Here is a 27907-nt window from a genome sequence, read left to right as displayed (position 1 = left end):
CCCCTCCCACACCCCCAGCGCCCCCTCCCACACCCCCATCGCCCCCTCCCACACCCCCCTCACCCCCTCCCCAAGTGCAGCGGACCCTGCACTTGGAGGGTTTCCGGCTCTGGCACTAAGCACTGTCAAGCTGTTGACACAGTGCCGACCTCTCCGGCCCACGTCTACCCCAGCGGCCACTGGGGGACAGAGTGGCACTGTCTCCAGCACCCGCAGGACGGTGGTTCTCGTCACCCCCGAGTATTGTCGTGTGGAAGTGTCCTTGTGACTGGCTATGCTGTCCGCTCTTTTCATACGCTGGAGGCTGGGTCTCTTCGCTAACTAACCTGAAATGTATGGAGATCGTGAAGAGTCAGTGTACATATATGTGTGTGTGTGTGTGTGTGTGGCATGTGTTGGTCAGGCGTTGACGGGCGCCGCTAGACTGGATCTGTGAAGCCGTGGACACGGTGTTCCACTTAGATTTCTAGAACTGACTGTTCAGTCCTGGATTGGCGCGGCTTGAACTTAACAAATATCAGATTGAATTACAGCAACCTTCCTTTGGACGAAATGCACAAATATCGGCGACATATATGTGGACACGAGGCTAACCAATGTCAACCAGAAAATTGAAGGCCAAAATAATAATTTGTCTCATTGTGACTTGTGCTGTTTTTTCCTATTTCTAATATTGCTTCCTTATTGACACGTTAATTATTTGTCACCAAAATGCAAACTGTTCCATGGCGTGTTAAACTAGCGCTTAAGGTGAGCCAGCCAAGACCTTTTCCACCTTCAACTTGCGCTTGAGATTTCCTTTACTAAACCTTGACGGACCAGTGCTTGAAGCAGGTTTTTCTTTGTATTGTAACAAAAGATTAAAGTTATTTAATTTTAAATATGTCTGAAAGTAGATTATAATCCAATGCCAATAGTTGGCTTTAGTGAAGAGCTGATATATAATAGTGAACCAGCCTAACAGTAAGCAAGAGTATTGTGAACAGTCACCAGCTGAGGCAGACTTGACTGCCTGGTTCTCTTAGCAAGTTCGCAATGCTGTGAACACCAATACTCCCTTGTGAACTATTGACTTGTGTGGGAAAACAAGTGTGGAAGCCAACTGTAACGAACCAACGGCTGAAGTCAGTTCGACGTCACCCAGCTGCAGCATCCACTACACGCACGCAAGCGCACGCTAAAACAAACTCACGTGCACACACACACATTTCAATGAAGAACAATTCGAGGTCTCGGTGACTGGAGTGAAGGAGGGCAGTGAGAGAGGGCGACCATGAAGCAGGAGGTGAAGGGTTGCGAGGCCAGCGGGGCGACTGTGGAGGCCGAGGACTCTCTGCAGAACACAGTGGTCGACTCGGCCACCACCACCAGCCCCAGCACCCGGGCCAGGCGGGACGCCTTCAGGAAACTGAAGAGCGCCAATCACTCTCAGGTAATGAACTTGTGGACAACGGTAAACTTATTTTTTGTTAACATATTTAAGTACAGTTCTACAGCTACGTCTTACTATGTGGAGGCTTATATGTGTCAAGAGCTGTGTGATACTAAGGTACCTGGTCAGTTCTGAAGCTACCATAGCCTATATGAAGGGTTATATAGTTTGTGTCAAGAGCTGTATGATACTAAGGTACCTGGTCAGTTCTGAAGCTACCATAGCCTATATGAAGGGTTACATAGTTTGTGTCAAGAGCTGTGTGATACTAAAATATTCCATCTCGGAGGATGGTTAATTACAGAGGAGCATGTGATCAGTAGCCTGCACTGGCAAACATTTGAAGGGTCTAATGACTTGACGCTCACTGATGCAGTGTGTGAGATCATGACCCAGTTCTTCCTGGCAGAGTTTACACCGAGTGCTCAGGACTGGGAGAGTTGTCACCTGTAGCCTCCTGCCTCAGGTAACGTATCCCAACATTAGCCATCAAACAGGCAAGCAAACTAACAACAACAACAACACACACACGCATAAACCAAGCTAAAAGGCTTAACACATCATAGATTTCGACAAAAAATAAACAAATTCATGAACTATTAATATAATAATGACATAAATAATTAGTAGACATTCACCAGTCTCAGGAGACTATGGAGTTGCGCTCTGGTTATCGGTCTGGAGTGGCCTCTCCAGGGCGCAAAGCCTGGGTAGGTTGATATGGAGGGGAAGCTGTTATCCATGCAGCAGATCCCCCCTCTCCACGATTCCGAAAGTCTCCTAGGGAAAGGCAAACGCCAATACGATTGGTTCCAGCGCCGATGTAGGAAGCTACAGCCTCTACAGCTCAATAACTACATCACTAATAAAGTAGTGATAATAACTGACGACACTTCAAATCCGGACTGAAAATTGGCATATATAATCAGAGCTGACAAGTGCAAATTATCTATCTAGCTTGGCATAAGAGTGAGGCACTGACCATCAACACAAGAACCTGGATTTTCAGAAATTCACTTGTGAGAAGGATCTTGGAGGAATAATTATTGTAGAGGTCCAAGACATCCGTGAATAAAGGTACACATTAAGGCCAACGGGATACTTGACAGTGTTTACAAGTGTTACCAGTACACTTACGTCATTATGAGAGGTAGACGAACATTGTGTCCGTTATGAGGTAAAGTCAGGCGTATATTGTATCTGGTATGAGGTAGAGGTGTACCTCATGTCTTAACAGTGGGTGAGTAGTCTCCCATATAGCGTATCTATGAGACTGTAAACTAAGGAAAGTTGGGTAAACTGAAATAAAGCCTAACACGCATCTCTAAGGCGATTCGAACCCGTGTTCATTGTATTGTCAGCTAGCGAGATCCACGTAAGACAACCATTGTAATGATCGACTATACTCCTCCCGGTAAACGATGCAATAAGATGCTTATCTTAACATACTAAGAAGGTTAGGTAAGGTCGGTGTTTTCTACGAAGCTTTTCAAGGTAAACTAGTATGTTTAGTATGTCACATATGCACGTATTTAATAAGTCAATATTGACTGTAAGAAAGTGCGAGAACGGGTTGAAACGATGAGACCTACACGCCAGAAGCCGCAGCATAACGGAGCCTTAAACACACATTCCCATCCTGATCTTACCTCCACCAGTCATCCCCTGCCCATTTATTCCCTTCTCACCCTCCTGCAGAAGTCCATGGACTTCGACGACCTGCTGCCGCACGTCGGGGAGTTCGGGCGGTTCCAGAAGCTGCTGATATTCCTCATCTGCCTGCCGGCGTGCATCCCGTGCGGCTTCCATGCCTTCAACCAGCTCTTCATGAGCGCCTCGCCTCCCCACTGGTGCAGGGTGCCAGAGCTTGAGGGCTTGGGGCTCACTGAGTGGGAGATCAGGAACCTCTCGATACCATGGGTGAGTGTTAGTCGCTCAGAGTGAAAGAGTGAGAGGGAGCGATGGCAGATAGAGTGGGAAGGAGAAATAGAGAAAGGGAGGGAGGGAGAGAAGGAGGAAGGGAGTGTTGAATGAGGAAGGGAGTGTTGAATGAGGAAGAGTGTTGGTGAGAGAGGGTTCAGTGTCCATGGGGATGTTCCATGTATTTGATAAGATGGCGAGAGAAGGAGGTGGGAAGCCGGGTGAACCAGTAAGTCGGTTAAATAGCAAGACACGTATATAAACTGATAAGCACGAGGCCCCCCCTCTATAGCCCTCCAAAACCCTCCACAGTCCTCTATAACCCTCCACAGCCCTTCACAGTCCTCTGTAACCCTCCACAGTCCTCTGCAACCCTCCACAGTCCTCTATAACCCTCCACAGCCCTCTACAACTTCGCCTGCAATAACCAGTCTGACTTTTCCCCGAGCTCTGTCACCCTTGACGAATGGTAAATCGTATAAATGTGAGATGCTCCCTGGCTGTCTCCACCTTGGGATGCCCTATTTAGATTATACAGCTCAGGTCTGGTCACTGTACTGTTTATACAGCTCAGGTTTGGTCACTGTACTGTTTATGCAGCTCAGGTTTGGTCACTGTACTGTTTATACAGCTCAGGTTTGGTCACTGTACTGTTTATACAGCTCAGGTTTGGTCACTGTACTGTAGATTGGACGTAAATTTACTTGAACGTGTTCAGAGAAGGATTAAATAGTTAATCCCAGGAATTAGAAACATCCCTTATGAAGAGAGATTAATAAAGATTAATTTCCGCTCTCTGTGAAGGTGATAAGTTAGAGGTGATATACACACAGAAATCACATTAGCGTGATACATCAAATGAAGATATCCACAAGGGCCGTGATGAGGATTCGAACCTACGTCCGGGATCCCAGACGCGCCTTAGTCGATTGCGCCACGACATAGTAAAAAGAAGGCGCGTCTAGGATCATTCCGGACATAGGTTCGAACTCTCATCACGGCCCTTGTGGATTTGTTCATTAGAGGTGATATGCTTGAAGTGTACAGATGGATGAAAGAATATAACAAATGGTATACTAATGGGTTAAATATATATCCACACAAAATATACCACGAATCAGAGGATACAAATGAAATAAGTTTAGATTCAAAAAAGACCTGGGTAAATATTGACATGAAAACTGTTGTTGATTCATGGAATAAATTACCGGGTAAAAAAAAAAAGCTTGGGATAGCTGTATTGTTTCAAGCGTAGGTTGTATATATATATATATATATATATATATATATATATATATATATATATATATATATATATATATATATATATATATATATACATATATATATATATATATACATATTATATATATATATATATATATATATATTATATTATTAAATATGACCGAAAAAGTAAGATTAATAATTCTAACACGAATTTTCTCAATCTTTCGTACATTACGCTTCACTGTTGGAGGTAAATAAAAAATCACTTCTCCAAAATTCATTTTTATTTCTAGTCTGACGCGACACGGGCGCGTTTCGTAAAACTTATTACATTTTCAAAGACTTCACAAATACACAACTGATTAGAACGTATCTCTGATTTTATATCTACATTTGAGTGAGGTGGGAAGGGTGATGTGGCATTAACACAAGACAGAACAGGAGGGGATATTAATAGGGTATTAAAAGTATCAACACAAGACAGAACAGAAACAATGGGTATTGAATAGAAGTGTTTGTAGAAAGCCTATTGGTCCATATTTCTTGATGCTTCTATATTGGAGCGGAGTCTTGAGGTGGGTAGAATATAGTTGTGCAATAATTGGCTGTTGATTGCTGGTGTTGACTTCTTGATGTGTAGTGCCTCGCAAACGTCAAGCCGCCTGCTATCGCTGTATCTATCGATGATTTCTGTGTTGTTTACTAGGATTTCTCTGGCGATGGTTTGGTTGTGGGAAGAGATTATATGTTCCTTAATGGAGCCCTGTTGCTTATGCATCGTTAAACGCCTAGAAAGAGATGTTGTTGTCTTGCCTATATACTGGGTTTTTTGGAGCTTACAGTCCCCAAGTGGGCATTTGAAGGCATAGACGACATTAGTCTCTTTTAAAGCGTTCTGTTTTGTGTCTGGAGAGTTTCTCATGAGTAGGCTGGCCGTTTTTCTGGTTTTATAGTAAATCGTCAGTTGTATCCTCTGATTTTTGTCTGTAGGGATAACGTTTCTATTAACAATATCTTTCAGGACCCTTTCCTCCGTTTTATGAGCTGTGGAAAAGCAGTTCCTGTAAAATAGTCTAATAGGGGGTATAGGTGTTGTGTTAGTTGTTGTGTTAGTTGTATATATATAATATATATATATATATATATATATATATATATATATATATATATATATATATATATATATATATATATATATATATATATATATATGAATGAGTTTTCTTGGGAATAAATATAGTATAAATCAATGGGCCTTGGAACCATATAGTATGGATCAATGGGCCTTGTGTAGGTAGCATTTAGTAATGTTGATGTGGCGGCAGGTGGGCGCGGGGTTCAGCCAGTGCAGCCAGTACCTGGTGGGGAACTACACGCCGGGGAGCGTCGCCCCCGACCCCTCCTGGCCCGTCACCCCCTGCACCAGCGGCTGGCACTACAACACCTCCATCATCTACTCCTCCATCGTCATAGATGTGAGTTGACTGACAGTACGATGGGGAGGGAAGAATAGATTATAATTATCTATCATATATGTACCCATATTATATATATATATATATATATATATATATATATATATATATATATATGACTGAAAACGCCACACCCTAGAAGTGACTTGAACCCATGACAGCCAAGAGCACAATGCAACTGGTGTACACGGTATTTTAACCACTCGACCATCCATGACCGTACAAAAGACGATGTTACCCGCGGCTATTTCACCATCCCGACGGCACTTGGTGGTAATCTTGGGCATAGTTGTTTCATGAAATCACTTCAAGTCACTTCACACCAGTTGCATTGTGCTCCTGGCTGTCACGGGTTCGAGTCACTTCTGGGGTGTGGAGTTTTCAGTTGCATATATGCTTGGGGACCATTCAAACTTGTTTGCATATATATATATATATATATATATATATATATATATATATATATATATATATATATATATATATATATAATGTATATATGTGTGTGTGTCCCTGCAGATTTGAGATTTAGCTATTGGACCCCGCCATTTTAATCGATGGTTGTCGAATGCAGTGATTCATGCCTTATTCTTCTATCATATCTTCTATGGAAATATTGATTGGAGTTCGCTTTTACAACCTACTTAGTGCATTATATTTCACACCTACACTAAAAGACAACTTTTTAAGTTTCTGCGACTCGTCTGATTCACATACTTCCATCCATACCCTCTTATTCTATTGTACTCATTTAGAACTCTTCTTTTTTCACTTTTCAATTCTCCAAATTATTCTCTCTCTCTCTCTATCTCTCTCTCTCTCTCTCTCTCTCTCTCTCTCTCTCTCTCTCTCTCTCTCTCTCTCTCTCTCTCTCTCTCTCTCTCTCTCTCTCTCTCTCTAGTGACGTCGGGTCTGTTTACTTCAGTCTTTCTTCATTCAACATCCCTTGAACTTACGGAACGAGTTTCATTGCAAACCCCTGAGTCTTTCCTGCCTTTCTTATGTGTTTTTAAGATGGCTCCACGATGTGCATCATACTCTAGAACTGCTCTCAAGTCGGTGGTGTTGAGTGATCAAACTGCTTCCTTATTTAGTTCTGAACGATGTTCTGACTTTTGTCAGTGTAGAGTATGCTATTGTTGTTATTCTATTTATATGAGCCTACAGAGTTAGTCTTGGTGTTATATCCACTCAATCAACTTACACTTGCTTGTGTTGAACTTGAGTGTTGAACTCAGAGCCACCACTGCTCCAACACCACACTTGCCACCACTGCCCCAACACCACACCTGCCACCACTGCTCCAACACCACACCTGCCACCACTGCTCCAACCCCACACCTGCCACCACTGCTCCAACACCACACCTGCCACCACTGCCCCAACACCACACCTGCCACCACTTCCCCAACACCCCACCTGCCACCACTGCTCCAACACCGCACCTACCACCACTGCTCCAACACCGCACCTACCACCACTGCTCTAACACCACACCTCCCAGCACTTCCCCAACACCACACCTGCCACCACTTCCCCAACACCACACCTACCACCACTGCCCCAACACCACACCTGCCACCACTGCTCTAACACCACACCTGCCACCACTTCCCCAACACCCCACCTGCCACCACTGCTCCAACACCGCACCTACCACCACTGCTCTAACACCACACCTCCCAGCACTTCCCCAACACCACACCTGCCACCACTGCTCCAACACCACACCTGGGAAGACGGGACACAACGAGCGTAGCTCTCATCCTGTAACTACACTTAGGTAATTACACCTGCTCCAACACCACACCTGCTCCAATACCACACCTGCTCCAGCACAACCTATACTAAAGCATGTGTGTGGCCGACAGTATGACCTGGTGTGTGAGAGAGCCATCTACCCGACCGTCGGTCTCTCCCTCCTCAACGTGGGCGGCATTATTGGCGTCTACGTCTTCGGCACCGTCTCTGACAGGTGAGTAGACCCTAGTGGGTGGAGGCCGGGGCAGTGGGTGGAGGCCTGGGCAGTGGGTGGAGGCAGGGGCAGTGGGTGGAGGCCTGGCGAGTGGGTGGAGGGTCTGGGGAGTGAATGGAGGCCTGGCGAGTGGGTGGAGGCCTGGGAAGTGGGTGGAGGGTCTGGGGATTGGGTGGAGGGTCTGGGGAGTTGGTGGAGGGTCTGGGGAGTGAATGGAGGGTCTGGGGAGTGGGTGGAGGGCCGGGGCAGTGGGTGGAGGGTCTGGGGAGTGGGTGGAGGCCTGGGCAGTGGGTGGAGGGTCTGGGGAGTGGGTGGAGGCCTGTCTAGTTACCTGTCTAGTTTCATGTCTAGTTACCTGCATATTTAATCATAAAATATTTATGGTTGTCATTTGTGGGGAACCGACTAGTGAGATTTATATTTATTTAATTTATATGATTTTTTTAATAAAAAACATAAAAATGGAAGGGGAGTACCACCTCTGCCTGGAAGAAGGGGGACCCTTAGCCTCGGAGGAAACCACACATAACGCATTAGAGAGAATGTTAAGGTCCCCTCCAATACAGTTTCTGTGTGCTTTTCTCCTACCACCCCCTTCCTTTTATCCTTTACTAGATATTTGAAGGTTACAAGATATACATTGGTTGATACAAAGAGTGCTTAAAGGTTATGGATCTCTTGGAGCTCCTCCGCTTCCGGACAGGAACCGAGGATGCAGCAGGCGTTTCCCCTCTGGATCGCCACACTGAGGCGCTGAAACAAAAAACTGACAGCTCTTGGGTCTCTGGTGACGTCAATGAGCTTGGAGCCCAATTCCTTGAGAAATCCCAAGGCACTCTTGCCCCAGGGGCCATGCGTCTCAGACGCTATGGGAACAAAGGTGTATTGACCTTCCAATCGTCTGTATTTGACTGATTTTGGTGTTATCCTGTGGTTGGCTGCCCTGATTGATCAATGAATTTATATGAATTTATGCTTTATATGAATTTATATAGAATTTATATTTTACATTAATTTATATATTTCGATAACAAATTGGATGAGGTTTATGTGGACTGTATTTCTTCGAATGCCCATAAATCGATTTCCTTACACATTATGGGGGGTTTATGGATTAATATATATATATAGTCAAAATTGATTAACATTCACTACAGTATTAAACTACATATATATTAGTAATAAAAATTGGAAGGCCTTATCTTATTGTATGGTAGTGGGCTTAGTCAACCAGTATGAACACGGATGAATAAGCCAGTCGATCCACTTTGTGGGTGAGGCTGGCCTCCAACAAATGTACTGGAGTACTAGGACTAATTCTTGCTTCCTCTTCAATTATTCCGACATCATTAGTTTTGTACAAATTATTCAAGCTCGCCTTTAAACAACAATTTAAGTTCATCTCTCATTTGAGGAGATGGACGCATCTCGTGGAACCTCCTACCGTGAGTCCGTGACACCACTGACAGCTCTCGGGTGAGGGTCACAGGACGAGGGGTGAGGGTCACTCTCCAGACGCCATCTTTACCGATACAGAACGTGGCGCTGCCCAATAAACTCGCCCCTCGGGGCAAAATTTAAATTTAAAACGTAGATGTGGTTTCGCTGTAACATTACAACACCATTTTCGATTCCAAACTTTGTGTTGGTGGTAATAACAGGTGTTGGTGGTAATAACAGGTGTTGGTGGTAATAACAGGTGTTGGTGGTAATAACAGGTGTTGGTGATGATAAGAGCGAGGACGTGGTTAATCTGAGTATAGTTATCTGGATCGTGTCATTTTTTTTTTTTTTAAACAGTGTTTCACTGGAATGTAAGGTAGGGAGGGGGGGAGGTGAGTTGGGGGTGAGAGTAGTGACTGGAGAAGGGAGGGAAGGGAAGAGAACTATTAAGGGAAAGTGCCAACCCATTACGACTATATAGCACTAGGAATGGGTCAGGATAAGGATTTGGGATGGGGGGTGGGGTGGGGATGGTGCCCAGTCACTTGGACGGTCGGGGATTGAACGCCGACCTGCATGATGCGAGATCGTCGCTCTACCGTCCAGCCCAAGTGGGAGAAGAAAGCGAGCAATGAGTAGTGATGAAGTACTCACTAGGTGGCACGGGCATGAGTAAGGGTAGGTGAGAGGAAGGTGGAGCAGACTACAACACACACACACACACACACACACACACACACACACACACACACACACACACACACACACACACACACACACACACACACACACACACACACACACACACACTGGATTACTGTGTGGTTGTGGTGTTCGCCAGACTGGGCCGGAGGGTGTCGTTCCTGATGTGTCTGGCGCTGGAGCAGGTCTTCGGCCTGGTCACAGCCTTCGCCCCGGACTTCTACTCCTGGGCTGTCTGCCGCTTCCTGGTCGGCCTCACTGTGCCTGCCATCTACCAGATCCCCTTCATTATCTGTGAGTACATGTTCCCTTCATCATCTGTGAGCACATGTTCTCTTTATTATCTGTGAATACATGTTCCCTTCATCATCTGTGAGTACATTTTCCCTTCATGTGAAGCATTATCATTGATCAAACTACCTGTCATCGCAAAATTATTGAGCTTACAACATCTATCAATGAAACGTACAGAAATGGACTGTTGTACCCAGCAAAAAAATTAGCCTTTTGCACAGTTTATGAACTTGCCTCACACTGACACATTCTCTTCCCACGTACAATGTCCTGAGTCTATCCTCTCCCCCCACTACCATGTCCCGGAGTCTATCCCTCCCAATATGACCCGGAGTCTCTTCCTCTTCTATATTCTAGCAACCTTCCTCTTACAAATTACGTCTAAATTTAGCCGTTTACCCGTATGGCCAAAAACTGACGTAATTTAAAAATGAAAAAATAATGAAAATAAATTTGGGATTTTTTTTCCAAAACAGCAAGTTAAGGGTCCTCTAGTAGGTTAGGAGGGCAGGAAATTCTCCTAAAGTTTCAAAACGTCATGAAAAAACGTTAATTGAAAGTGTCCTCTCCTAACCTAACAGACTAAGCTGGAGGACCCAAACAAAAAACGGGACAGTACATCACTTTCGTGAGCCGATTTCATTTCAATTTATATCAGTTTTTGGTCATAGCGCGCATACGAGCGAAAAGCGGTGATATTTTGAGAGTACCGGTTGATTCTAGAGCTCCTCCACCTGCCATGCCCTAAAGTCTCCTCCCACCTACCATACCATGGAGTCTCTAACCATCAAAACCCCTCCACTGTCCCTTATCCCCACCTATCCCGGCAGAGTTTGTGGGGATAATATTAGACTGCATAGTATGGGCCATTAGGCCTTCTGTGGCTAGCTTTACTGAGCGTGACTGTGGCCAGCAGCACTGGAGCTGGTGGGTCCCAGCTACAGGAGCTTCGTCACTGTCATGACTTGCCTCTTCTACGTGGGAGGGATGCTGCTGCTGGCAGTGTTGGCGTACTTCGTCAGGAACTGGGTCCACCTCTGCATCGTTACCTCCCTTCCCTTCTTCTCCTACGTCATCTACTGGTGGTGAGTACTGTGGGAAATTTTGCCCGTTTTATCAACATTATTATCTAAGAAATGTATTATTTCTATATCATATCAGAATCACTTCAGATTCATTATGTCCTACATCATCTGGATCCTACATGACAGTGCCACTATGATCATGTACACCAAAGGGCCCCTGGTGCCTACGTGACTTTGTACATTATTTCTCAATGATCTAGAAGCTTCAAGAAAAATAAATTAATTAAAAAACTATTGGAACATCAGTCGATTTCCAGTGAGGATTAAATCAAATCCTTAATAAGAATCAATAGTACTATCAAGTATTACCAATAATCTATAAATTCTATATCTAATTATATTTTAATTTCGTTTTTTTAAATAATCTGGTTAGGCAATACAAATAATCAATAAATATACAGTGAAGACTACCTCGCTCATTCACTGAAATTCACTGAATTTCCTTAATGTTCAAGACTAAGTACACTTGCTGGTTGGTCAATAAGTTATTGTGGCAGGCTTAACGACCCTCCCACAGTTGATAGGTCTTAACCCCAGTACCAAACCACTAACTTTCCGTTGCCACTTCTCCGCACCATCGTGCAGGTTCCTGCCGGAGTCCCCCCGGTGGCTGCTGTCCAAAGGGCGTCTCGTGGAGGCCAGGACGATCCTCAACAAGATGGCCGAGGTTAACAACACGGAGCTCCCAGAATCATTCATGCAAAAGTTGGAGGTGCGTGGTAGTAATGGTGGTGATAGTGACGGTGGTGAGTGTTGGTGATATTAGTGGTGGTATCAATAATGGTGGTTATCTTGAGGTTATCTTGAGATGATTTCGGGGCTTTAGTGTCCCCGCGGCCCGGTCCTCGACCAGGCCTCCACCCCCAGGAAGCAGCCCGTGACAGCTGACTAACTCCCAGGTACCTATTTACTGCTAGGTAACAGGGGCATTCAGGTTGAAAGAAACTTTGCCCATTTGCTTCTGCCTCGTGCGGGAATCGAACCCGCGCCACAGAATTACGAATCCTGCGCGCTATCCACCAGGCTACGAGGCCCCACTTGGTTGTGGTGGTATCAATAATGGTGGTTGTGGTGTTTGTAGTTTATAAAGATGACTGCACAAGCCCTCCTGACACGCTTGAGGGCTCCCAGAATCAGAGTGACAAAGCTGGAGGGAGGATTGCTGCTGGTGATATGCTGAGGTCACCTGATACATGTATCCACTTTCCCTTCCCATCCGAAATACACCTCCGCAGTCTCCGCCTGACTGTGCTTCTCTATTCCATCCTTCCTAAATGCAACTCCCATCATAGCAGTGAAAATAAACAGGAATAAAACCAAAGCAATGGGCGTTAAAATGAGAACTCAAGACATCAGACTCGCTATACAAGGACATGAAATTGAGTAGGTTACCTCTCTTCAAAACTTAGGAGTCCTGATAGACAGCCAGTTGAAATTCCCTCAAGAAACTGAATATCTTCGGCAACGTTGTAAAGCCAGAAACTCAGCTTTGCACTCCATGACCAGTCTTAGAGAGGGTGCATCTCTACCAGTACTCAAAATGTACTACGTTCAAGCAGTTAGGTCACTCATTGACTATGCTGCTCCTGCTCTTACCTCCCTCAGTGATAACCAATGGCAGAAACTGGAAGTGTCGCAAAATGATGCCCTCAGAACAATGCTGGGAGCACCTATATGGACGCTTCAAGAGAATCTAAGAATGGAAACCAACTTACCAGCATTAGAAAACAGGATCAAACAAAGGATAGCCACGATAACAGCAAAACTTGTTGGAACCACCGCCAGACTGTCAGTCAAAGATAGCCTACACAGATTGCTTCAGAGAAACCTTCAATATAGAACAAGTGCATGGACGGATAATCTAGTGAAGATTCTACAGAAAGTGGACTTGAAATGGACCATTAAAAACAAAGGAGAAGAAAGACCATATCAACACTTTCGGCAGCCGCCTCCATGGGAAGAATCGAGTCTATAGATAATCATTGAAGGATTACCAGTTAAAAAATCAGCATGTGACTCGCAGAGGCTCAAAGCAGTCATAGAACGACAAATGGAAACCATCTCAAGTCTTTTTAACGACTCACATTTTGATACGTGTGACATTCTTCTCTGTGTGAAGAAGTCAACTCCATCACTGATGTGAGCAGGTCAGCCGGTCGGGCGCCCAACACCTCACCGCACATTACTTAGTAAAGAGAAGATGATAGGTCAAATATCTTCTCATGAGTGTTGGCCATATGTTTAGTCTGACTTTCCCAACACGGTCTTCAGCGGTTACCATGACGTCTACTCGCTTGGTGTGCACTCACACACGTGTACTTAACTAGTTGGTTGGTACATAGTCTGCTTGGTGCTTTCTTTTGATAATTACTTACTAGTTTATTGCTCTTGTGATGCTTCTGCTATTTGTGTAGTATACCTCAAGGGTGTTGTTTATGATAGATGCCCCTCCTGAAGGTCCGTCACTACTCAACACACCTTAACAGTGTCCCTTCCCACCCGGGCACTCCCCACACGGGCACTCCCCACCCGGGCACTCCCCACCCGGGCACTCCCCACCCGGGCACTCCCCACCCGGGCACTCCCCACCCGGGCACTCCCCACCCGGGCACTCCCCACACGACTCTCTTCCCTCTTAAGTGGCCTCCGGGTTACCTTGCCCTCTGTCACAGCCTGGCTGGCCTCCACCACTACCTCCTAATTGTGCCTCCCATTCCTCCACTCCCTCATGCTCCTACTCCAGTACCCTCCACTCCCCCAGTCCCTCATACTCCACTACCTTCCGTCTCTCCGCTCCCTTATACCAGACCCTCCCCCCCCTCTCTCTCCCACGCCATGGATACAAGTCGCATCTTACACAAGAAGGTTCGTCAACGGATTTTAAAACTTGTTGAATCTAACCTAACCTAGCCCAAACGAGCCCACACAGCCTAATCTAGGCTTATACATCCTAATAACGCGATAAATACAGTATTGACAGTCGGAAAACGAGATTTATTGACACGTTTTGACCATAATTCCAATTCCGGTCTTTCTGTTCTACCCAAACTTCGTGTCCCTCCTTAGCGACACACCGACCATCTCTCACATTGTGAGAGATAGTCCATTAACTATTAACAAAAACTACTAACATTTGAATATTAACATTTTTCCTCCTCCTCCTTCTTCTCTGCCTCTTCCTCCCCCTCCTCCTCTGCCTCTTCCTCCCCCTCCTCCTCTGCCTCTTCCTTCCCCTCCTCCTCCTCCTCTGCCTCGCACAAAGGCTGTGAACCTAACCTGTGGCCACTGTTCTGCGACAGGAGCGCATGCTGGCGCAGCAGGCCCTCAGCACCAGCTCGGCGCAGCTCCACACCAGCTCCGGGTTGCTCACCTTGTGTCGCACCCCCAACCTGCGCCTCAAGGTGGTCCTCGTCACCATGGTCTGGTGAGTGGCCCCGTCCTCGGTGTAGTGACGCCCTCCTGGCTCCTCTACCTCCAATGATTCTTTTATTTTGTGTTCAGCTTAAATGAGTTACCGCTGGCGAGTGTTATGTATATTATATTACAAATTTGCTAGAGGAAAAAATCTAGTTAAAAAATTGCCAATGTGAGGTAAGATGAAAAGGTACATTGTAGCAAGGTTTTATACCAATAATTAACCACAATATAAAATGATAGGTGATTACACTGGCGAAGATATATGTCTCAAGTACTAATATTGGGAAACTGGGTACAGTGGTACAGTGTGTACCACTGTACACACTGTACCACTGCACAGTGTACCACTGTACAGTGTGAGTACAGTGTGAGTTTGAAGCACAAGGTAGGACACTATGAGGATGAAATTAGGTACTTTTTGGTTTTACTTTTCAACAGGGCACAGGTTGGACAATTTTTTAATTCATCAGGGAGCGAGTTCGAAAGACTGGTGGGCCCTTTTATTTGCTTGGAGTGTTTGCACTGATTTAGTTTAACTCTGGGGATATCAAAAAGATATTTTGTTCTGGTGTGGTGCTCATGGGTTCTATTACACCTATCAAGGAAAAGTTTCAGATCAAGATTAGCATTTAGGAACAAGGTTTTGTACATGTTAATAGCACATAAGAATGTGTGGAGTGAGTGTATGTTTAGCATGTTGAGGGACTTGAACAGAGAGGCTGTGTGTTGTCTGAAGACAGAGTTTGTTATAGTTCTGATAGCAGATTTTTGCTGAGTGATGTTAACTTGAGGTAATTTGCAGTGGTTGAACCCCTGCAACCCGTTCTCGCACTTGTTTACAGTCAATATTGGCTTATTTAATAAGTGCATATGTGACATACTAATTGATTGTGAATATTTTAGTTTACCTTGAAAAGCTTCATAGAAAACACCGACCTCACCTAACCTTCTTAGTATGTTAAGATAAGCATCTTATTACTTGTGCAGGCGATGAGTCACAATAACGTGGCTGAAGTATGTTGACCAGACCACACACTAGAAGTTGAAGGGACGACGACGTTTCGGTCCGTCCTGGACCATTCTCAAGTCTTGAGAATGGTCCAGGACGGACCGAAACGTCGTCGTCCCTTCAACTTCTAGTGTGTGGTCTGGTCAACATCTTATTGCTTCTTATTTACAATTATTACTTAACCTATCAACGGTATAGGTTAAGTAATAATTGTAATTAAGAAGCAATAAGATGCTTATCTTAACATACTAAGAAGGTTAGGTGAGGTCGGTGTTTTCTATGAAGCTTTTCAAGGTAAACTAAAATATTTACAATCAATTAGTATGTCACATATGCACTTATTAAATAAGCCAATATTGACTATAAGCAAGTAAGAGAACGAGTTGCACAGATACCATATGTAAGATAGGGATAGATTAGTGCGTAGTATAATGAGAGGAGAGCGAGTGAGGAACATAATATCTAATTTTAGAAAGTATACCGACCGTCTTTGAGACTTTTTTGGCTGTGTTGTATGTGGGCGCTGAAGTTCAGTCTCTTGACTATGTGTAGGCTATGGAACTTTCCCTCATTTTGATTGCTAATGTTACCATTGTCTATTTGAAGTGAAATTTTATTTGATGATTTACTACCAAATAAAATGTAGACGGTCTTTTCTATGTTTAGTGCAAGTTTGTTGGTTGACATCCATGAGTGAACTTTTTTTAATTCGTTATTGACAATATTATTTATTATGGGGGGGGGGGTTAGGGGTCAGAATAGATGAAGGTAGCATCGTCAGCAAATAGTATTGGTTTAAGAATGTTAGAAAAATTTGACAAATCATTGAAGTATATAACAAATAGGAGAGGTCCTAAGATACAGTTACAGCCTCGCTCCTATGCCAGGTAAGTCTGCTACGGGCTCACCATAGCCCGTGCTACTTGGAACTTTGTGTTTCCAGTAGCTTAATCTTAAACAACAACAATCCTAACCCGCCAAACACACACCGAAACTACGACGTTGGTACAACGTTCGAACAAGTTTTAATACATCCTAACCAGTTATAACAACCAATATAGCAAGTTGTAACAACGTTCTAATACGTCATAAACACGTTAAGCCAAGATGTAACAACTTTATTACAAGTTGTAACAAGCAGAAAACAGAGACAGTTTCGATTTTTGTTTCCAGGGAAGATAGCTTACGGGCTCACCATAGCCCGTGCTACTGAGAACTTTTCGTTCTAAGTAGCTGAATGTTAAACAACAACAACAACATCCTAAGATGCTGCCCTGTATCTTAGGATGTATCTTCTACTGTCAATGGTACAGTGGGAGAGGTTATGTTATTGATGGCTACATATTGGTCTCTGTCACTGAGATAGGAATGCATTATAAAGTTCAGAGCAGGGCCTCGAATGCCCTGAAAACGGAAAAAAAACTGTATTAGTTTTTTCAAAGTAAATGAACATTAAAACAAATACGATTAACTCTAAGATAAATAAATTAAGTGCTATCAAAGAATATATATTAGTTTGGTATAAAAGTTTCAGTAGCCCGGTTTTATTACATCAAAATAATCAAAGAGTTACCCCAAAATTAGTTGATTTCTTTGTTTTCTGTTAAGAGCTGGTTTTAATATTACGTTAGTTACCCAAAACAACATTTAATTTCTTCCGTTTTCTCTAAAGGTTTGCCAATGAAACTGTATATGTAGGACTAAGCTATTACGGACCGGCCATGGGCGACAACGAGTACCTGTCATTCTTTCTCTCGTGCGCCGTTGAGATACCATCCTACTTGCTCTGCTGGGTCGTGATGGACCGCTGGGGTCGGCGCTGGATCCTGGGAGTGGGCATGATTCTCGGAGGCCTATTTTCCATCTGCACCGTCCTCATGCCCGAAGGTGAGTCGGAGGACAAGGCACAGTGCGATTCGGTTCAACAGAGCTAATTGTTTATCGATCCAATACAGCAATTGACGGTCTAAATGCTGTTATTTTTAGTTTAATTTGATTTAGTTAGGAATTTTTACGTGTTTTAACTTTCAAGAAATTTTAAATGTTTTCTTATGCTTTCGGCTATGAGTCAAATCTTGATCGACCCCAGCTTCAATAAATAATTACACTTATTTATTTATTTATTTATTTATTTATTTATTTATTTATTTATTTATTTATTTATATACAAGAAGGTACATTGGGATTGTGAGGATACATAGCATAGTAATTACATTCTTGTAAAGCCACTAGTACGCGCAGCGTTTCGGGCAGGTCCTTAATCTAAGAAACTTATAAGTAGGTAAATACTTGCAAAATTTATAAAAATGATAATGATTGCAATGACAGCTTGAATGGTAGTTTAACAAAACTTAGCAGGCACAATACAGCATATGGCTAGCACATAAAAGAAGACAGCAATGAACACAATGATAAAGTTGTTTGGATTAAGTACATAAAGATTGGGTAACACTAGATACAGAGCAAATTTAAAGCTCAGTGTAGGAAACTACGAAGATGAAATTGAAATTAGGTACTTTTAGGTACACGAAAAAAAACATTTTAGACGCTTAAACCTGCAGCTAATTAGCTAAAATGTTCTACTTTATTATAAACAGATTCTTTAAACTAGCTCACCATAGCCCGTGCTACTTGGAACTTTTGTTCCGAGTAGCTGAATCTATAACAACGCTGTTTGTCGACCTAATTGTATTTGTGCTGCTTTTTCAGCCATGTTTCCCCCTTTTTTATCTTTATTTTTATTTGTTCTCAACACATTTTATTCTTTATACTCAATTAGCATTAAGTTTTAGTCATTAATGTTTTTCCTGCCCGAAACGCTTTGCGTAATAGTGGCTTTAGGCATTGTATGCACTAGCTCCATCTATAAATCGATCAATTTATGTAAAATCTCTTGTATGTATGTACCTTACCTGAATAAACATTTTATTTTTTTATTTTTTTTTATAAAACAACAACAACAGCTGTGGGCCATCCTCTCACCCCTACAGGAGCGTCGTTGGCAACTCTGGTGCTGTACTTGGTGGCCAAGTTCGCCGAGTCCGCCGCCTTCCTCATCATATACCCCTTCGCTGCCGAACTCTACCCGACGGAGGTGCGGGGCGTCGGGATCGGGTTTTCGGCGTACGTCGGGGGCCTCGGCTTGATCATCATACCCTTCATTAACTATCTGGTGAGTGGCACTGTGGCTCGTTCACTAATTTGAGATATATACAAGAGTTGTTACATTCTTGTACAGCCACTAGTACGCGTAGCGTTTCGGGCAGGTCCCTGGAATACGATCCCCGCCGCGAAGAATCGTTTTTTCATCCAAGTACACATTTTACTGTTGCGTTAAACAGAGGCTACAGTTAAGGAATTGCGCCCAGTAATCCTCCCCCAGTAAATCCTAATCGCAGTAAATAGTGGAAGCCTGCGATTAGAGGGGGTGTGGTTGGGTCACAGTCGTGTGTGGCAGCAAGACGCACACTGCTCGTCCACCAGTCACAGTCCAGTGTGGCAGGAAGTACCTTATAAAGTTCGCCAGTTACCACTAGGATCTCACAGGACTGCACCTGCCTTGCTTGACTAGGGAACTTGACAAAAATATGGGGGTACACTGTTGGGTGTAGGTTTTGCTGTTCTAGCAAGACCTACACCCTAGCGCTAGGGAGTAGTTATACTAGCTACTAGTAGCTAGCTCTAGCGATACTTACCGCTTAACACCAAAGTGTTGAGAGGTAAAAACAGTCGCTGGATGACGAAGGTGGTGATCATCACAGTGCTGTGGAGACTGGTTCCCTCGCTGTGTTTCCGTATAAATGGTGATATCCCCAAAAGATATCCAAAATTTATGTGAATGAATCATTATCCCTCTTTCTCTTTTCCCCCCTCGCTCTATTACACTTTATCGTACTTTACCTTCCACATATTTCTTCTCATCCGCTTCTTCCTCGGTATCTTCTTCATCTGTCTTCTCCTTCCCCATCATTCATTTTCCTCTCCTGTTTGAACTCGTTTTTTCTCATTCTCCTTATCTTCGTCCTCCTTTTCTTCCTACCGTCCTTCTTCCTGTTCTTGCTTCTCCTGCCACAGATAATGACAACAACCTGTACCTGGGGCTTCATCCATCCCTCCTCTTTCTTACTCTTCACCTCCTGCTTCCATACTTTCTGTCTCTCCATCTCCACTTCTTCCCGTACCTACTACTCACCTTCTTTTCCTTGACGTCCTACGCTTATTCCTCCTCCTGCTCCTGACGGCACCGCCACAAGCAAGGCAAGACATGGAACCAGAAATAAAACACACGCACATCTTTTTAGAAATGGTTTTATAAATGCATCGAGGTTCTCGAGTATAATGACATCAGCCTTCTGTCATAATACTAAGCTTAGAGCATTATGCCATTCCTGGCCGTATATAATTCTTGTGGGGACTTAGGTTCTGAGTATGGTACCAGCGGCCCCTGTGGTACCAGTACATGAGCACACTGGGTACCCTGTGGTCCCGAGCACACTGGGTACCCTGTGGTCCCGAGCACACTGGGTACTCTGTGGTCCCGAGCACATGAGTACACTGGATACTCTGTGATCCCGAGCACATGAGCACACAGGGCACATGAGAGCCTTTCGTTATTTTGTTCTAATCTCATCTGTTCCATATATAATTATCAGTGTTTTCCAACCAGTGAAAGACATTCCTCCCGCAGCATCTTCACCCGTCTCTCTCTCTCCCACACGCCAGGGGACGGAGATGCTGGTGCTGCCCTTGTTGATCATGGGGGTGGTGTCTGCCGTCGGCGGCGTGCTCAGCTTCCGCCTGCCGGAGACGCTACAGCAGAAGCTGCCCAACACCATGGCCGAGGGGGAGGCCTTCGGTCAGGACTTTGCCTGGAAGGATTGCTGGGCCTGCGTGCCGGAGGAGTAAGTCGCTCGCCTCTTCCCCTCCTCTCCTCTCCTCTCCTCTCCTCTCCTCTCCTCTCCTCTCCTCTCCTCTCCTCTCCTCTCCTCTCCTCTCTATCTGTTATACAAGATATTTAAGCTGTCCTCCTGTTGCCTTAAAAATAAACGTGCCCTAATTCATTGTTAAATAATCCTCCAATACCATGTGCCCTTATTTTCCTAATCAGTGATTCGTGAGTTACAGCAACACATTCTTGGCATATAATGGTATAATATTTTCCCTTATCGATTAATTGAAATATTCATGAACAAATGAGAATAAATGCTGTAAACATAACTGTTCTTAGTAATGCCATGTTGGGAGATTTATATTAGCTGTGTTTTTCAAGGTGTGAATGAAAAACATATTTATATTAATAATAGTCCACCTTATGCTCGCTTATTTACGTGTAGATGGTCTTATAATTTCCAGTACCACCATCATCACCAACTCTCACCAGACCACACACTAGAAAGTGAAGGGACGACGACGTTTCGGTCCGTCCTGGACATTCTCAAGTCGATTGTCGGGACCATTCACAATCGACTTGAGAATGGTCCAGGACGGACCGAAACGTCGTCGTCCCTTCACCTTGTAGTGTGTGGTCTGGTCAATATACTTCAGCCACGTTATTGTGACTCATCGCCTGCATTTCTCACCACCATCATTACCACCATCTCTCACCACCATTATCACCACCTCTCACCACCACCATCACCACCACCATCACCACCATCTCTCACCACCACCATCACCACCTCTCACCACCACCATCATCACCACCTTTCACCACCATCATCACCACCTCTCACCACCACCATCACCACCTCTCACCTCTATCTCTGTGCTCCAACAGGTTGAAGCACAAAAACAGCGAAACAGAAGAGGAGAAAGAGGAGCTAAAAAGCGTTGATCGTCTTCGGGCCCACCGCTCGTCTCTGGAGGGTGTTGGGGGCCCCGACGAGACCACTCCCCTGCAGCGCCTGGGGTCTCTGGGGTCCAGAGCCCGCCCTCTCATCCGCCAGACCAGCATCATGGACACCCCTATCATCTCCGATGCCTCAGGGGCCATGAAACTCACTTTCTGGGTGTAGTGGAAGGGATCAGCTGGGGTTATGTTGAGGTGTGTGGTGGAGATGGCGGGAAGTGGGTCATGATGGAGTGCGTTGGTGGGGGTCCTGTGTAGTGCGTTGGTGGGGGAGTGTTGTGTAGTGCGTTGATGGGGGGTCCTGTGTAGTGCATTGATGGGGTCAGGACGGGTGCGTGCGGATGGAGAGCAAGGGTTAGGAGCTGCTGAGGTTAGGTCTTGACTCAACCATTCCAAAAGGCGTATACATCAAACAACTCCCGCTTGGGAAGCCGCAGGGTTTCAAGACTCCGCTTCCGGGCAGCCTGAGAGGTAGGGAAGCTTTACGCTCCATTTCAGCCCCTCATTTCAGGTTCCTGGAACCTGGCACGAGGCTCCTCAGTGGTGCTGTAGTGGTGTGTCAGGTGGGATGCGTGTGAAGGCTGCGAATCATGACATAAGTGGGTTGGATCAGGTGGGGTACGTGGGCTGGGAGGTCTAGTGGGCGGGCTAGGTGGGTGTAAAGTGGGAGGTTTTAACATGATTGACAGTGGGCTTAAGAGGTTGTTTGGTATGTGTGGTGGTAATTTACGGGCTATTCATGCCCGTACCACCTCTTGTGTGTGGCTTAGTCTTTATCAGTTAAATCAATCGTGTGGTGGTAAGGTGGATAATGAGGGTGTAAAGGCTGGTTGGTTATTAAGTAAGTTTTTTTTTTAATTTTGCCCCGAGGGGCGAGTTTATTGGGCAGCGCCACTCATGTTGTGAGTGGTCATACCGCCATAGCAGCATGTACAACACTCCCCAATAGGAAGAAAACCCGCTGGGTTGTTCATCCTGTCACTTGTACCCAGACACAGCTGGGACTTGCTTTATTGCCTCAAGTGAACAACTCATCAAACAAGAAGATTAACATCTGTCAACCCTTGAAATCTTATGTTATCTTGCTGGTGCAAAATGGGGGAATCTTTTAAGAACAGTATCAATATTTGACAAATACTGTTTTCCTAACTCAAACAATGTGGGGTTTATTATTCTACACATATTTCTAATGACTCTTAGATGTCCACATTCTCTCAGGTAGTGGTCAAGGCGGTGTCCATCACTCTCATCGCAGGTTTTGCAACTCCACTGCTCATCTGTTGTTTCTATTCCGAATCTCCATGGATATTTGTACCCAAGACCGATTCTTGTTATTACTGATTCTCTTCCGCGGCCACCTCCTCTTCGTCCATAATGATTGGGATTGGTAGCTGCAATCATGTAGTACCATCGTACAGATTCACTGATTTGTTCTTCTGTCCTCCTTTCCTCAGTAACCTTGTCACGGTGATATTGCCTCATGATACCTCTAACTTGTAGAGTAGTCTTGGGCATGAAGTATTCAATATGGTCTCCTTCAGCGCCTTCAACAGCCAGCACATCTGCTTGTTCATTCCTACATATTCCAACATGGGAGGGGATCCACAGAAACTTGATGATTCTTCCTTGATTGGTTAGTACAGCTCTCTTGATCTCAGCGACTATCGCAAGATTTTCTGCACGATTTTTAGTAAGGCTTTGTAACACTGCTTTAGAGTCATTGCAGATCACTGCACCGTTAGTGCTTCGTTCAAGGAATCTTAACGCCATAACAGTTAGGTCCGCTTGTGTTGAAGAGGCATAGTTTTCAATACAGGCTTTTCCTTCATTTCTGCATTGTAAGGCATTATTCCTAATTACAGTGTATGCTGCACCAGCCCTGCCATTGACAGGGTTAGATAACCCATCAGTGTAGATTTGATCTAACTCATTTCCGGCTTCTCTATAGATTTCCGCCAGATTACTGTGCCTCATTTCTTGAGCTATCATGTTCGACTTGTTTGTTGCCATTTCACTGATGATAATCTTGCATGAGTCATCCTCCCAGGGAGGTAACCTCTCAACAGGCAGGAGCTCACGGGCTTGCTCAAGCAGGTGAAGCTCTTCCAGGTAGCAGACTGATCTGTGATGCCATTTTTTGCTTCTGTTTCCCCAGAAACAGAAGATGTTTCTGTGATGTTTGCACAGAACTCAGGTTTTTCTTGACAACAGCATTGTAATGGGGATCTCTGGCTATCTTAATTGCAAGTTTAGCATTCAGTTCCTGAATTCGGCTTTTAACACTGGGGAAGGACAACTCTCATAGATTAGATGTTTCGGCAGTTTTTGGGACTCCAAGAATGATTGTCATGGCTTCGTTTTATATCCCTTCAAGTTTTTTCATATCGCTTTGGGAATAAGTGCACAAAACTGGTGCGGCATAGTCTATGACGGAGCGCACATAGGCTGTGTACATCATTTAAACACGGCAATAGAGGCTCCATGCCCATTCCAGGTCATAGCTTTCAGTGCCCTGAGTCGACTTTTGCATGTTCCTATGAGTTGATTGAGCTCCTCTTTCTTCCCCTTGTTAGAGCCGACAGTGACGCCAAGGTACCGATAGTGGTCAACCCATTCAAGTGTTACACCATTAATTTGTAGTTCTTCATTTTCTCCCCTCTTGTGATGAGAGTTTGCTTTTGTCTTGTTTGTGGAGAGAGTGAAACCGAGCTCAATACATTTCCTTCCGAGGAGTTTAATGGACTGTTTGTGAGGTGTTATGGACCGTCATGAACTTCTAGCACTTACAAGGCCTTAAACCCTACACCAGCCCATGACAACGACACAAACACTAACACAAATACATGGAAGGAAAGAGGACTAACACCTCCAATAATTCTGGTAATATTCGTATATATATATATATATATATATATATATATATATATATATATATATTATATATATGCCTACCCTCGCAGTGACAATGTTAAGAGTAAGAAGGGTAAATGACATGTGTATATAGGCCTACCCCTTGTGCTGACGTGTTGTTGGGGTAGGTGACGTGTGTGTGTGTGTAGGCCTATACCCAACAGGCATAATCCTACCTCTTGAAATGTCTGAGACATCACTTTAATAAAGAGCTTTACCAGTGGTTCTGAAGTTGGGATATTGTTGTAAATTCAATTATTGTTTCAGATGAGGTTATGTTCAGTGGTGTGACGCAATGGGTAATGTGCCAGTCACTCGATCTGTCAGGTTAAACAACGTTGTGTCTGGCTAGTAGATGGTTGGGTGAACTCACGAATCCCAACATTGACAAACCAAGCGAATACTCACAAGTGACGCTATGAACATATACACCTGACACCTACGTGTGGCGTCACGTGTGGGAAGGCACTGTTGTTGGTGCATGAAAGTGAACATTACCTGACAGCAGCTCTGGGTGCAGTTGTATCGCTCTTCGTGTGTTCTTTCACCAAACTCTTTCGGTCCAATGTAGCCACAAAAAAGTATAATCGTAATTCTGACGGATTGTCTTGGATAATTTCCACAATGTTTCCTTGTTTATCCAGTATCCGTCGTCGGGCCATGTTCTTCAAAGTTGCGGCCGAGGCTAAAGACCAAACAATTCCTGAATGGGTTTACGGGCTCGGCCGCAGCTTGGACGAGTGTAAACACCTCAACCCCACACATTACATAAAATACAGACGATGAGCCATAGTAACGTGGCTGAAGATATGATGACCAGTCCCCACACCACAAGGTGAGGAGACGACCACGTTTCAGTCCGTCGTGGACCATTACCAAGTCGTGGGAGAGCGAGAGTGCGAGAGAGACTGGGGATAAAGCAAGAGGGATGGGCTGTGTGTGTAGTGGTTTTACATTGTTAAACAAGGAGGCGGGATTAAGGACACAACTGCTCATTAACGCCGTGTGCTGTTATCCTGGCCTATACGAGAGATGAGAAGGAGAACTGGCGAAGCGGCCGTGAAGTGTGAAAGTGTCTTACTCAACCTGGACTGACAGTTTGGGCTGTTCGCTGAAGTTCGTTGATTTTTGTGCCCTGCCGCCCGTCGCTCGATGGGGCAAGGGCCCACCGTGATGGCAGTGGGACCCTCTACCGGTGAGCTACAGGCTGTAATACGGTGGGAGGCTGAGGTTCACGGTTTCCAAACTTGAGGATTTAGTCGATGTCCAGTTGCTGCTCAGGGGCTGGTATTGGTGAAGTTGTCAACACCTGCGTCCTACGCTCGCTGCCTCCCTCCACAACTATGAGGGGCGGGTTGGTCTGGTATCACCAGTGAGATCAACCCTTTAACAAGAAGAAACAACACTGGGATTACTTATTGAATACATTTTCAAGTTGATCTTTCATTATTAATACATTTTGAGAAAATAATACATTACTTGATTGGTTTTACACATAGGTCTTTTAATTGTAGTAAAAATTTAACGGCCAACTATAAACTAGTGTTTACAATGAATCTTTCTTATGCAATCATATGTAAGTAGAGAAGTGTATTTACATTTTAGCTAAATAAATTATACACATCTTGTATGTGACAACTTGTGTATTATAAGACAACGAATAAATTTAATTTAATTTGCTATTTTACTAATTAATAATTTCTATACTAATTTATATGAAATTTTCGTTATCAATGTTTATGTAAATTTACATTTGTATTATTAACTATTGTTATTCTTTTAGTGCGTGTTAAATGTGTGTCTGTCAGTGTTTTTGTCATCTGTGTGATGAACATCCAAACAATAAACAATGTTTTTAAACAAGATATGTGTTGAAAGTGTGTATATTATATGACAGCTCCTCCTTTCCTTTGTAATGATATAAATAACAATGAAAGTAAAAGTTATCTACACCCAACTACATTGGGCCAATAGGTCTTCTGCAGTTGCCTTTGTTCTTAACCACTTGGGCTGGACGGTAGAGCGACGGTCCCGCTTCCTGCACGTCGGGTTTCAATGCCCCGACCGTCCAAGTGGTTGGACACCATTCCTTTCCCCCCGTCCCATACTAAATCCTTATCCTGACCCATTTCAAGTGTTATATAGTCGTAATGGCTTGGCGCTTTTCTCTGACAGTTACGTTCCGTTTTGGCATCTGCTAACACCACCCAAGTTGCAGAGAGTGCATGCAACTCTCTGCAACTTATGACATATGACAACTTATTGATATGCAGTCATATATGCATATGACTGCATATCAACTCTTACGCTATATCGTATCGTGTTATTTCATCGCATAAAGGCACGATTATTTAAGTCATACGTTCATTATTACAGGAAGAACGAGGTTAACAACCATGGAGGTCGTTAACGGTCAGCACGGTATGGCTCGTCCGGTGGCGGGAATTTGTTAGCCAATCAGAACCGCCGGGCGAGGTAACGTGTGCTGGCCGGAGCATGTGGAGAGACAGACATCTACTCCCCTCCATTGAGTCAACAGGCTGTCGTCGCGTTTGGATGTGTGACCAACGGACCCAACTGTTAGTGTGCTCCACCCTCACGAAGGAAGAGGACCTCGAGGCATGGTCGACGTTCTTGAAAGTTATGGAAGATAACAGCTTTGAGATTTAGAGGTCGGCGTGGAGGTAACGCGCTGATTTTCCTGATAGCGGTACAAATTGCAGGAAAGTAGATGATTTATAAGTGGGAAGATCAATCGGACAAGAGACGACCGTAGCATGGTCGTAGTATCTCTCTCTCTCTCTCTCTCTCTCTCTCTCTCTCTCTCTCTCTCTCTCTCTATATATATATATATATATATATATATATATATATATATATATATATATATATATATATATATATATATATATATATATATAAGGTGATTAGAGATATATCACAATATATCCATGACGAAGTTTTATACCATCTTATTTTCTTGTCCTTTGTCAGACCTCAGCACAAAGTGTGTCGCACCTGACAACAGGTCCGGCTGAGGCTGACACCTGTTCAAATTCATGTACCCCGTTGTAGTACAACGAAGCATTAGGATAAACATTCAGAATAAACTTAAATTAAATGTGTTGGGTTGTCAACAGTTCGATCCCAACAGTTCGGTTGTCAAC

The 27907-nt window shown here is 44.2% G+C and overlaps 1 protein-coding gene across 1 annotated transcript; it reads left to right on the top strand.

Annotated features, from left to right (window-relative positions):
• The first annotated feature begins 137 nt into the window (after positions 1-137).
• Positions 138-26603, top strand: CarT (Carcinine transporter). Its single transcript, XM_045770197.2, has 12 exons — positions 138-1432; positions 3131-3352; positions 5908-6057; positions 7929-8032; positions 10317-10471; positions 11388-11556; positions 12142-12268; positions 14856-14980; positions 17655-17869; positions 18973-19154; positions 20705-20883; positions 21759-26603. Exons 1-12 carry the CDS (start codon positions 1274-1276, stop codon positions 21994-21996), a joined length of 2025 nt encoding a protein of 674 aa, XP_045626153.2. The 5' UTR covers positions 138-1273; the 3' UTR covers positions 21997-26603.
• Positions 26604-27907: the final 1304 nt, after the last annotated feature.

This window comes from Procambarus clarkii, chromosome 70 (assembly GCF_040958095.1).
Source record: "Procambarus clarkii isolate CNS0578487 chromosome 70, FALCON_Pclarkii_2.0, whole genome shotgun sequence".
In the NCBI taxonomy this organism is placed as follows: Eukaryota; Metazoa; Arthropoda; class Malacostraca; order Decapoda; family Cambaridae; genus Procambarus; species Procambarus clarkii.
This window is presented reverse-complemented; position numbering and strand designations above follow the sequence as displayed.